Here is a 13,057-nt window from a genome sequence, read left to right as displayed (position 1 = left end):
CAATCCTTTTGCTCTTTTCTTGACGAACCGAAACAAAACAAACCTAAGAAAATCATCGGAAACTCTACATTCAAGTATTTTTAAATATATATATATATATATATAGTCTATACATTAAATACTTATAATACTGTTAGCTTAGCTCTATGTGCTCAGTGACATATAATATATAAAGCTATTTAAAGAATTGTATATTCAATATTTGAAACAGTGATAGGGATGTGTTTATCTCCATTATGGACAAACGCTAAGAAAAAAGTTATCATAAGCTTCTTCTGAGGCAACTATCCTCAGACCTAAATGGGCCTTACAACACACCTAGGTAAAATATGAAGTCGTAAGCATTTAGTAATTCGAACCTTTTATGGCAGAGAAGGAACACACAAATTAGCTACGTGCTTTCTTTCGTGTGTGTGTTTAATTTTACTTAAAATAAAAACACATGGTTTAGGGTCTGCATAAAAAGGTATTTTATAAAAATAGACATATCGGCAAATATCCTACGTTCTGATTATGTTATATCTGTAGCTTTGGGTACATTTCTTTGTTTGATCTATTGGTTTAAATATGATGAGATTTTGGGATCTTATCTTGTGGAGCAATATCAGATTTATATGTTTCAATCATTTATTAATAATATACAATGTTTTCTTCGTGGTTTTTTATATATTATATAATTAAAAGTGTATTTAAACTAATACCTAACATTCTTGCATTTCATGTCCTTTATATAATTTCTCATTTGGACAGAAATATTATCTTCACATAAGAACCGGAGATATTCAGACGTAGTCGGATAAGCCTATTCTAATCATAAATTTTTCTAGAATATTCTACAACTTTTCTATTATTTTCTAGAATCATATCTCGTAATGTTCCATAGAGTTCCAGAACTTATGTTCTATCTTGGATCTACTCTATGACTAATCTTGCTCTTAATATTCTTATCCTATGCATCTATAGAATATTCGGTTCCAGCAAAATATGGTTATTTTATTAGTTTTGTATTCCAATTGTGTCGCTTATAACGATAAACCCGTCATCTGACCTAAAATAAAAACATAAAAACAATAAAACAATAAATAATAAAAGAACAACAAAGTAAAAGAAACTTTGAGTACGTACATATTTTCAACGAAATGAAAGGCCACCACTTAACCAAAAAATGAACCATTAGAAGTGGCTAATATTAATGAACAAATTTCAGAAACTTGAAAGATTACGTAAAGAACACGCCAATTTACGTGAAGAAGCGACTTTATGGAATATTTAGTTGAAAAGGTGAATGCTTCAACGTTCGGCGAAAAATTGAGATACCCCTGTTCGAATCACGTCATGATTTATATCTTGATACATTAATTGCCTTTAATCTAGTCTCTCGTGGTATGCTTTTGATCTTACAACATCTGACTTCTGACTTCTGACTTCAAGTCTAAAAATGACATACATCATTATATACTTAGTTGCTACTACTCAATATAATCTTACTTGGAAGAATGGACATCTGGATATCAAATGAACTGAAAATGAACATGAACAGCATGTTTGTCAATTTGAAAGAGTTCTTGAAATGTAAGATCAATTGATGAGAGGCAACAAGGCTAGGAAATATACTACCTTAGAGATTAATGATACTTTGGAAAAAATAGAAAAGATTAATGACCTGCTTGGTTCAGACTCTAGACGATTGAACGTGATGCTCTATGTGGAAAATTTCAGAAGACTTGAAATAAATGAAGTTATGAAAGCACTTGTTACAACATCGCCCAAATTATTTCATAGACCAGATAATCGTAAAGGTATTGAAGAGAGTACTAAAACGTTTGTTAGTAAGATAATATCAGAATTTTTCAATATTTTAAAAAACTCTGATAAAGTAGAGCTGAAACGTGATGCGCTCGTTGAGTTATTGGGTAAAGATCTTCTTTCTAAGAATGAAGCGGTTGAGAAATAACCTCTTTATTTCGAAGGCAGTCAGAACTGCTCTTCAAAGCTCAGGCCTTGGTGCAGATACATGAAATTTAGAGTAATCTTCCTATACCATGGTCGCATCTATTTCCAGTTTGTTGGTGTTATATGGAGACTTCATTTCGATAGAAATACTTTCTACGGTAGATGAAAAAAGAAGGTCTTTTGGTAATATTGTATTCTCTGATATAGAAGGTATGCCTGTTCTAGAGGAAGAGGAACAGAAAGAAGGAGAGATGATAGAGAAGCAACTGCCTAAAGAAATTGAGGATATCCTAGAAGACGGCAACAGACAGCATCTTATGACAGGAAGTGTAATAAAACAATGCTTTTTGAGGCAAGGTTTGTTTCCAGCTGCGTACATGACAAGAGGTAGCGTTACGCCTGATGTAAACGGCGTCGAGGGAATGTAGAGGTATATTAAGAGTACCTTGAAATATATATCTAGTAATATTGAACCAGATACTCTATTTATTGAGGTCCACCTGCCGAGCCCAGATCTTAGAAATAAGTTTGCAGGTATTTTCTAAATCTACATTTGTTATACAAACAATGCTGATCAGGGTCTTAAAGCACCCTTTAAAAATGCACCTTAGGCTAGCAGTACTCTATCTTTAATAACTTGTTAAAGAGTCTTTAATTACTATTAGATAACTTTCTTCATATCAGGGCTAGAAATAGATATCTCTGTTTAGAAAATAATACAAATTTCTTTAAACCTAGGGCTTAGGTACCTGTCTAATCTGAGTGGTGTTACCCTCTACTGGATCCGGGTAATATACAGCCCCACACAGGCCTCCCCCTCCAAACAACAGGGTGTGTGGGTGTTTCACGACCTGGTGGCTTATCGTCCCTTCCTTCGTGGTTCGTTACATAAGTATAATTATGATTAAACTAACTAAGCATGTACGTAGAGAGAGGCACTTGCATTGCATATAGTGCATTTACTGTTTATGTGAAATATAATATCACTTTAATAATCCCATCCGTATGATAAATTACTACAACTATTAACTTATACACACAACAGTAAGGGCATATCTAGAAGGTAGAGTATATTTTAATTTTATTTTATTATATTATATTATATTATAGTATAGTATAGTATATTGTTGCTTCTACCAATATTTTTGCTTTCGACGTTAGACGCTCCATAGTTTTGTTTCTAGTGTTAGTTTGACGTTCGTTTCATAACACTGCTGGAAATAATATATCATAACTTTAGCGTCTTTGTATCCCAACATTTGTTTCTAGCTGCTCATCCGAAATCCTCAAAGTAGAAGCAATATTTTAACACGCTAGTTTCCGGTCCTATAGTACTGTTCCGAAATAAACAAAACTCATCGTTATTCCTTATTCATTCCAGCAGTCATTGAATCTTCAGTAGTTAGCCATATAATCAACTTGAAAACTCTTAAAGGGCTAATTCATGTCTACATCCAATTTAACAACAACTACTGCAAACTCTGCTTCTGTTTCAAGTACTGGTTTCGGTTCAAATATCCCATCAATTTCAATAACAAACACATCTCTTTCTCCTTCCCCTTCTTCTCCTTCTAGTACTATTACCGCTAGTAATAATAATACCACGAATATGTTCCCAAACCATCAAGATCCTCATTCCTTGGATCCATTAGCAATGAGTTCCAATTCAATATCTTTAAATCCTTCAAATAACACCATTAACAACAACAGCAGTAACAACAGTAATAACCATCATCATAATGGTAATAATAGTGCTGTTGATTTGGCTAAATTAAGAAGAGAATCTATAGCTCATTCTCAAGGGATGGGTGGTGTTACTTGGGGTTCATTGACCATCGGTTCTTGGTTAAAAGACGAAGTCATGTTCCATGCAACATTGAAGAATCCAAATTCAAACCCAATGATATCCAAATCAAGAAATAATAGTATCTTTAATACTTTAAGACGACCTTCCATAAACGTTAATAACATTAATTATTACGCATCATTCGGTAATTCCCACTCTCCTCCAGTATCACATAATGCCTACATGCCCGATTTGGAACAAGAGTATTGTAAAGATTATTCTTGTTGTGGATTATCATTACCAAGTTTACATGACTTATTGAGGCATTACGAAGATGCCCATATAGAAAGTGGGAATCCAACTTCAAATTCTATTTCTAGTAATACCACTACGGCTACAACTACTGGTAAGAAAACTAAGAAGGTTCAATCACAAAATAAACAAAACATTCATAATAGTGACAATAATAATCAAACTCATATAATACAACAGACTTTGGATCAAAATAAAAATACAATACCGATGAATCAATCTACAACAACTTCGAATGCAAAATCTAAAAAGTCGAAGTTGTCATCAATGGATCCATCTTCTTCTTCTTCTTCTTCTTCTTCTTCCACAACAAATAGTAACACTCACACCAATACTTCTGTACCCATTAATAACAACAACAATAATACTAAAACTAATACAAACACAAATATTAATGGTAATTTGGTTGATACTGTCCCTACAAGTGATGTTTTCTTACAACCTACAATAAACAGTAACAATAATAATAACACTAGACTTCTAACTCTTCTGCTTCTTCAACAGTACCACATCATACTTTCAACAATTACTCATTCAATAACGGTGGTGGTAGTAACAATAATAACAATAACGATAAAAGTTATACCACTCAAAAAAATAAATAATAATTTGAACATATCGAATAATCTTCTTTCCAACGCTACAAATGCCAACAACAACAACAACAACAATAATAATAATAGCGATTTTAGCATGAGAAATGATTCAATCGATATCTCGTTCATGGATGGGAACTTGCTAACAAATGATACTTCATTTTCACCCACCTTCATGAATATAGATCATCATATGGCTTCTTCAATGAATGATCCATCTCAATTCTTATCACAACAATCACAACAACAATCCCATCGTTTGTCTTCTACTACCACTGCAGGGGTTATGGGTCCACCAACACAACATTCTATTAATAATGTATTGTCGAACCTTCATAACCACACATACAACAGTAACAACAACAACAATCATAATAACAATCATAACAACAACATACAATCAAACAATATGTCATTGGATGCAACAACCGCTGCTGTAAATCTTCCACAACATGGTTTAATAAATGCAAATATACTTCATTCTAAAAATAGTACAAATACAAATACTATGACACCTCAGACATTTCAACTACCATCACGACAAAATAATAATACTACTACAAATAACAATAACAACACTAATATTAATAAGAACAACAATACGTCCAATAATAACAACAACCCTCACATTAATAAACATCAACAACCTGGTTATATAGATGATCCGGCAAGAAGGCTATACGTGATGGATCATGAAGAACATAAACCATTTAAATGTCCCGTAATCGGATGTGAAAAGACTTACAAGAATCAAAATGGGTTAAAATATCATAAATTACATGGTCATCAAAATCAAAAACTACAAGAAAATCCAGACGGTACATTCACAATACTAGACCCAGATTCAAATGAACCATTCTTTGATAATCAAGGCAACGCAAAAGATAAACCTTACCGTTGTGAAGTTTGTGGTAAAAGATATAAAAATTTGAATGGGTTAAAGTATCATAGAGGTCATTCAACTCATTAAGAAAGATTAAAAATAAAAAAAAAAAGACATTTCCTATCGATACGAAAAAGCATACATGACTTATAACGATTTTCTTCCTCTTCACTTCACTTCACTTCTCGTAACCATGACATCATTCTAGTCTTTTCTTTCCCTTCCTTTCCTTCCTTTGTTTTCTTATCTTTTTTTCCACCTCTCTCCCCTTCTATTATTCTATTTTTTTTTCCTATTTATTTATGTGTATATATATATACTTGTATCCTTATGAAAAGAAAATTGAAGCACTTTTTATCCTCCCTCATAAAGTTTTATGGACTATATTATACGGTTTTTCCATCGCTAGTTCAAATTGTTCTAAAAGGGTAGGATTTCTCTGTTTTTAAATTGCTTTCCGTATGGTTTACATAAGAACTTCCTGTTTTAATATAATCTTTAATTTTGATTACTCAACGATTTTTTGGAACAGAATTAAACATAGCCGTCGTCCTTTACGCAGGTCTTTTATATATAACGTAAGATCTACAGTTAATAAAATGTTTCATTTACATACTCGGACACAATAGAGAAAACTTCAGATGATAGAAAATCTTATAATATAAAATGTGTAAACGAATATTAATATTACATGCGTATAATTACCAGCTTCTTGCTACTTTAATTATATTGTCTTTACTTTCATACTTTGTTGTACTTTTTCTTATATATTTTAAATTCCTGATGGTTTAATGATTTCAAATTCTAAAAACACATTAGTATGATCAGAATTCACCAAATTTAAAAAATCATAATATTCCTCCATAGTCAAATTGAAAATGTTGATAAATTTTACTAATTTGTTTTGTCTCGTTATTAATTTCATTATTCGAGTATCCATATTCTTACTAGTATTGCTTTTTTCATCAATGACCATGTCATTCGTTTCTACGGGGATGATTGAATCTATTCCTAATAGTGACAAATCCGGATATGGTAATTTTATATCGAACGAATCTTTATCGTTGTACTCATTAACAGTATTTCCTTTTATTTCTGTACTTATACTATCCTTTATAGCAACGGGAATGTCTTTATCCATGCCATCAACAGAGTTTGGTAATTTAGGTAACTGTTTCTCCTCTCTCGCTTTAGACCTCCAAATCCGATTATATTGATTTAATCGTTTATGATATTTAAAACTTTCATTGGCAAAATTAACCATATGGAAAACATTGAAAACTTTATTATTTCCATTTGTCGAACTTAAAACTTTCGTTGGGTCATATTTTATCTTTTCCATTAGTGAATCCATGTATGTTAATTCTGGAGCATCTATTATGTTTGCATTGTAAGCGTTCTCATCACCGTATTCGTTCCTAACTTCATCATCATTCTCATCATCCTCTTCTTCGGGAGTAGTAGTGGTAACTAATTTCGAAAACCATGAATTGAAAGTCGATTTTAAATCAAATTCAACATCATAAGTCGTATCAACATGATCATCACCATCATTGTCACTAGAATCATCATCCGATGAATGTTGAAAACCATCCGTTCGTTGTTCAATTACATCATATGGATATGAACCACCAGTTTGAATTAATGTAGGAGATTTAGTAAATATTGAAGTCAATGTAGGGAAGGATAAATCCTTATCATTCTTCTTCTGTTTTTGTTTCTTGTTTTCATTTTTCTTTGCATTGTTGTTACTAATTGTGTTATTTGATGATACTATTGATGATAGGAAGGGCCATTCGCGTTTAATAATCAATTTCTTATTATCATAAAATAACAAATTGTCTTCTATTGATAAGTTGACTCGATTGAAATATTTAACCTTGGATTTTTCATTTTGAAGATTATTCAAATAATTTTGAATAGATACCAATTCGTTATAGATTTCATTAATTTTCAAGAAAATTGATTTCCTTATAGTGTCAGTAAAATCTTCTTCTTTTGTAATGGAAGGTATCATTTTGAAAATTATGAATTTCCATAATAAGATGGGGATAACGTTTGAGAATGATTCGATTAACAAGGTATCAAATATTAAAGATTGGTTTAATTCAATTAGCTCAGTAGCGAAATGCATTTGGATTCTGCTAGGTAATAATGACCAAATGTTGAATAAACAAATGATAGTGACTATTTGAGAATTCAAATTATTTGTCTTCAACATTGCTATCATGCCATCCAACCATTTGGACCAATTAAATGAACTAACAAAAGTCAAGTTGTGATCATATTTGTGGAATTTATAAATAATGAATTGGAATAATTTATTGAAGATGATATTACCCGTGTTATAATCATAAGCTGATATTCTAGACATAAATTTCAATGTAAATGAATCATGTGTCTTTATTAATTTCTTACAATATTGTAAAGTTTCATCATCATTGTTATTATCGCTATCTCCATGAGTGCGTTTTGAAAATAAAACGACTAATGATTCAAGACATTCCCATAGTTTTATTGATTTAAAATATTTGAAAATATGATCGTTTATTTGTGACGGAGATAGTATATTTTTATTTACTTTTTTCGTTCCGTTAATGTCATTAATATTAACATCCGGCATTGTATCGTTAATTAATTCGTTATTGTTTAATGAATTTTTGTTGAACTTTGGAATCAAAGTATTTTTCGTAATGAATGAGTTTAAGTTTGTTATATCAGCCTTTAATAAACCAGAAGTGGCATATTTCAATATGATCTTAGAAGTAGGAATTTGATTCAAATCCATTACTTTAAATTGTGATGAAGATAAAGTACAAATGATGATATACCAATAATGCCAATAAAAGGACATAAAAATTTGATCATTTTTCAAATAAGATTGGATTATTTTGAAATTTTTAACCAATAGACAGTGATTAATTTTTTGTCTATCGATCAGTGTTTTCTTAGATTTGAGATCATTGGAATTTTCACTGTTTTGTAATTTGAAATTCCTTTCTTTCCATGCAAAAATTGATGTCTTCGAACTAGTTGTTTTATTTAATTGTTTTATCGTTAAATGTTCAATTGGATAAAATGTTAATAATAAATGGACATCAAAATATTGATCGTCTGGAAGATAAATTAATCCGAATGCATTCAATTTACCCAAGAAGGGAGCTAACAATGAATTATATTTTTGATAAAATTGTAACGAGCGATGTCTTGAGTTTGATATTAATATGTTTGAAATATTTTCGATTGTCAATAAGATATGATGACAATAAACGTCATATTCTCTTTGAGAATGCGATGGTAGAATCATCAATAGAGTGATTATTTTACTAATGCATTCAAAAATGATAGATAATAAACTTAGACATAGATTTTCTAATGTTTTATTCCCTTGATCATCTACTGTTATATCGCGCTGTTGTTCCTGTTCCTGCTGTTCGATGAATTGGAAGATGTTACCATTATCGTTATTATTATAATTTAGATAGTTTAGTAAGGATACCCACCATTGAATTAGAATGTCTCTTCCTTGCGTTTTGTTATATATAGAATTAGAAGGTAATACGTGTTGATGTAATTGATGCCTGAGTAAGGATAATAGATCCATTTTCAATATTCTAATAGTTTCTTTCAGACATTTGGCACATTGTTTGGTATTACTTGGTTTCCTATCGAGAACAGCCAGGAATTCGTTTAAAGATTGGAACAATCGTTGTTCATCATTAATAGACATAATGTTGTTTAGCTATATATATTGGCATAATCCAAAGAATATATATTGTTGTGATATCAGTGATATATTCAAAACGATATACTTTCTTGTGACAGATGCTGCAACAATATTATGTTAACAACCGTGCTAACTGTTTAGAAGTTAAATGTTAAAATATGAAACTTTAAATATTTAGAACCGAGTATTAGGGTTGGAAAGTAGAAGTTAGCTAAGGGCTCCTTGTGTTTACCCTATTCACACTAATGCTGTCAAACCTAGGGTTACTTTAACAGCACCTAGGTTATTTGTCTCAAACCCTTATTTTGTAAATCACTTGAAACGATAGACCTAATTTGTGTGTGTTTTTTTTGTTTTCTTTTTTGTTTATTAAACAGAGAGAGATTTATATATATTGAAGAGATGGAACAAGATGCATCGACATATGAAGTAATATGAGGTTGATATCGATAAGGCAGGTAATACAAGCACACATCAAAGCCTATAAACTATTATTGCAACTGCCATTAACACTGCTACGCTGCTTGCTGCCTGCTGCTGTTGAAGAAGGTCGTATAAATATATATTCAATTTTATTTTATTCATCGTCATGTCTGAACTAGACCAACCTCCAACCAAAAAGATAAAACTGCAGCAATCAGAACATCGTCTAGAGTTGAGTGATCCGACTGAACCATTAACTCAACGAGACGTTATTGCATTTCAAAAGGAAGCCATATTTAGATGCCTCAATCAAAATAGAACTTTATTAGATTCTTTGAAAGTTAAATATGAAGTAACTGAAAGAGACTATAACGGTATAGTTTCTCAAATTTCTAAAATAATTACCATATTCTTCACTTTATTGAATTTGATCCATTCTTCTTCCATATTCAGCTCCTCCATACTGAATGATGATGAAAGGAAACTGATTGAAAACTTACTTCTTAACTCAAAGAACGACGATGATGCGGATTCAAATACACCTGTTCACCTCATTATTGAATCATCGACGCAGCTCATGGATATATTCAATAAATGTCTTTCGAAAGACCAAGAATTTCAATTAGATAAAAATAAATTGATGCAAAATTTGGAAAAATTGACAAATGAAAAATCAAAATTATCTTTACAAAATGAAAAATTAAATAATCAATTAACTTCATTACAAACACACTATGAATCATTAATTAAAAAATATGATAGGGATGATTCCATTACTGTGAAGAGAGTCTTCAGTAAAGAAATTTCCAATTGTAAAGATGTAGGTCCCAATGTTCAAGAAGTGAATACACAACAACAATTTGCTAGTGGAACTGAAACAAAATTGGAACAAAAAGGTGGACTGATAGACTCTACGATACAAGCCAACAACAATATTGCATTAAGTCCCAAGGGGGATGTTGAAGGGCAACAAGAAAATAGTTGTAACGTCACAAACGGTGATTCGTTAAGTGATGATAAAAAAATCTTACAATACGAAGTTAAGATATCTGATTTAGAAAATCAAATTGTAATACTAAATGATACTCTAAAAAGTCTGGAGGAAATCAAATTAGAAAATGAAAATAAAATAAGAGAGTTGAATACTCAAGTTTCACAAAAAATTAATATAAGTATATCGAAAGATCGTTTCAATTCTAGTATTTCTGTAGATAATAGTGATCGAGATATGTTAATGATAAAAATTGATCAATTAACCAAGGAAAACAAAGAGTTAACAGAAACAAACGAACAGTTTCTCTCTAAATTCCAAAAATTATCAAGTGATCAAGAATTCATAACAAACAATATTAAAGAACAATTCAAAGCTTCGAATGGTAATTTATTTAAGATGAATCAATCCTTAGAAAAGGATTTAACAAGAATAAGAACTACCCGTGATGAACTTCTAAGCAAATTAGCCATATTAGAGAAGGAAAAATCCAAATCTGAATTATTAACAGATTTAGAAAATGTAAATAAAATATTAACAGAACAATGGAAAAGTATGGAAAAGAGAAATTCCACATATTCATCAGATTCACCAGATAAACAATCATTGTTAAAGGAAATTCAAGATATGGAAATGGCATTTAAAGATGTATCTACATTACTCAATAAGAAATATATTAAGTTATCAAATTCAGAATCGACTATTACAAAATTATCAGTAGAAAAGACCAAAGCAGATCAAAAATATTTTGCTGCGATGAGATCCAAGGATTCCATATTAATTGAAAATAAGAATATATTAAAGAAATTTAATAAGATTAATGATTTGATTCTTCAATTGAAAGATAATGAAATAATATTGACTAAGAAAATTGAAAACTTACAAAAACAATTGAATTTTTCTCAATTGAATGAAAAAGGGCTGATTAATAAGAATAAGACGATTTCTACAAATTTGGTCAACTTAAATTCTGAGATAAATAATTTGAAAAAGATAAATTCTAATTTGAATCAATTAAATTTAACACAAGCGAATGATTTAACAAAATTAAATTCTCTTATGAAATCTATTGAAATGGAAAATAAAAAATTAACATCCAAAAATGGACAACTGGAGAAAACTAATATGAAACTTTCTGATAAATTGTTCAAAGATAATAAAAGTAATAATATTAATGGTGGTAACAATACAATGATAGATACCAACCAAAATGAAGAGCTGGAGAATTTCCGTCAATTAGTGTATTGTTCATTATGTTCCAAGAATTGGAAAAACATGGCCATTAAGACTTGCGGACATGTATTTTGTCAAGACTGTTGTAAAGAGAGATTAGCAGCAAGAATGAGGAAATGTCCAACTTGTAATAATCCATTCGGCTCCAACGATTTGATGGCTATCCATCTATAAGTAACCGGAAAAATGATTAAAAAAGATGAAAATTCCACTATATATTTATATACAAACATAATTTAATAAATAACACTGTGATTATTGATCTCTGATAGACTACGGATAGATATTATAAACACCATAACTGATAACACTTAGCCGGTAGCAATAGTCATAGTAAGAAATAATAAAAGACAATAAATAATGGTTTGTAAAGAATAGCCCGATTCACAAAAACCCTAAATATGAAACGTCTCCATTTCCGGGTAACCTCTCTTCTATAGGCCAAATCGTTAGAAAGAAATAAAACTAATTCTCATGCAATACATAGACTATATAAACTCATAGCTTTTTTTCACCTGTGGAGGTTATCATTTAATAAAATTGCTTCATGACAAGACAGAACAAAAAAACACAAAAAAACATGAAGCACAAAAAAGCATAACATTATCCGGTGAGGCCACCGGAACAATAATTCTCAAAAAAAAAAACATAATTCAAAAAATAATTAAATGATGATACTTATTTTTTTTCGTTGATCTATTGAGAACAGAAATAAATTTTCTTTATTTTTTAAGATATCTCATCGGTTATAAACATAGTGATTCCATTTATCGTTCTGATGGGTGGAATCGTTTATGATTATAGCCAACTTATATGAGTATCTTTTAATGTGATGAGTGATCAACACCTTATATGTCATAGTTACACTGATAATTATTTTTTTTCTTACAATAATTATGTTTTTATGTTTAATTGTTATTAACCTTGCATCTATTCTTAATTAATGATAACCAGTATTATTTTTAAAAGTTCGGTATATCTTAGGCTGATCTGTGTACATCTTGCTTTCTTGACCTTCGATAAACCTTAGAACAAACATTACGCAAAGTCATCTGTGGTATTATTTTCATAGAATTAAAAGATTTGAAGCCAACTGGATATAAACGTACAGTAGAGTCAAGATCCAACCTCAAAGGGAAACGAACCATCAGGT

At 30.5% G+C, this 13,057-nt stretch overlaps 3 protein-coding genes across 3 annotated transcripts; 2 read left to right on the top strand and 1 right to left on the bottom strand.

Annotated features, from left to right (window-relative positions):
• Positions 1–3,397: 3,397 nt before the first annotated feature.
• Positions 3,398–5,617, top strand: NDAI0D04320 (uncharacterized protein; the record flags this gene model as incomplete). The annotated part of the gene is made up of 1 exon (XM_003669941.1): positions 3,398–5,617. One exon carries the CDS (start codon positions 3,398–3,400, stop codon positions 5,615–5,617), a length of 2,220 nt encoding a protein of 739 aa, XP_003669989.1.
• A 685-nt stretch (positions 5,618–6,302) lies between these two features.
• Positions 6,303–9,260, bottom strand: AHK1 (Ahk1p; the record flags this gene model as incomplete). The annotated part of the gene is made up of 1 exon (XM_003669940.1): positions 6,303–9,260. The coding sequence occupies one exon, from the start codon at positions 9,258–9,260 to the stop codon at positions 6,303–6,305; it is 2,958 nt and encodes a 985-aa protein (XP_003669988.1).
• Positions 9,261–9,846: 586 nt separating this feature from the next.
• BRE1 (E3 ubiquitin-protein ligase BRE1) lies at positions 9,847–12,078 on the top strand (the record flags this gene model as incomplete). The annotated part of the gene is made up of 1 exon (XM_003669939.1): positions 9,847–12,078. One exon carries the CDS (start codon positions 9,847–9,849, stop codon positions 12,076–12,078), a length of 2,232 nt encoding a protein of 743 aa, XP_003669987.1.
• Between the last annotated feature and the right edge of the window lie 979 nt (positions 12,079–13,057).

The sequence above is a fragment of the Naumovozyma dairenensis genome, chromosome 4, assembly GCF_000227115.2.
Source record: "Naumovozyma dairenensis CBS 421 chromosome 4, complete genome".
In the NCBI taxonomy this organism is placed as follows: domain Eukaryota; kingdom Fungi; phylum Ascomycota; class Saccharomycetes; order Saccharomycetales; family Saccharomycetaceae; genus Naumovozyma; species Naumovozyma dairenensis.
Note: the sequence above shows the minus strand (reverse complement) of the source record. Positions and strands in the feature narration are given on the sequence as shown.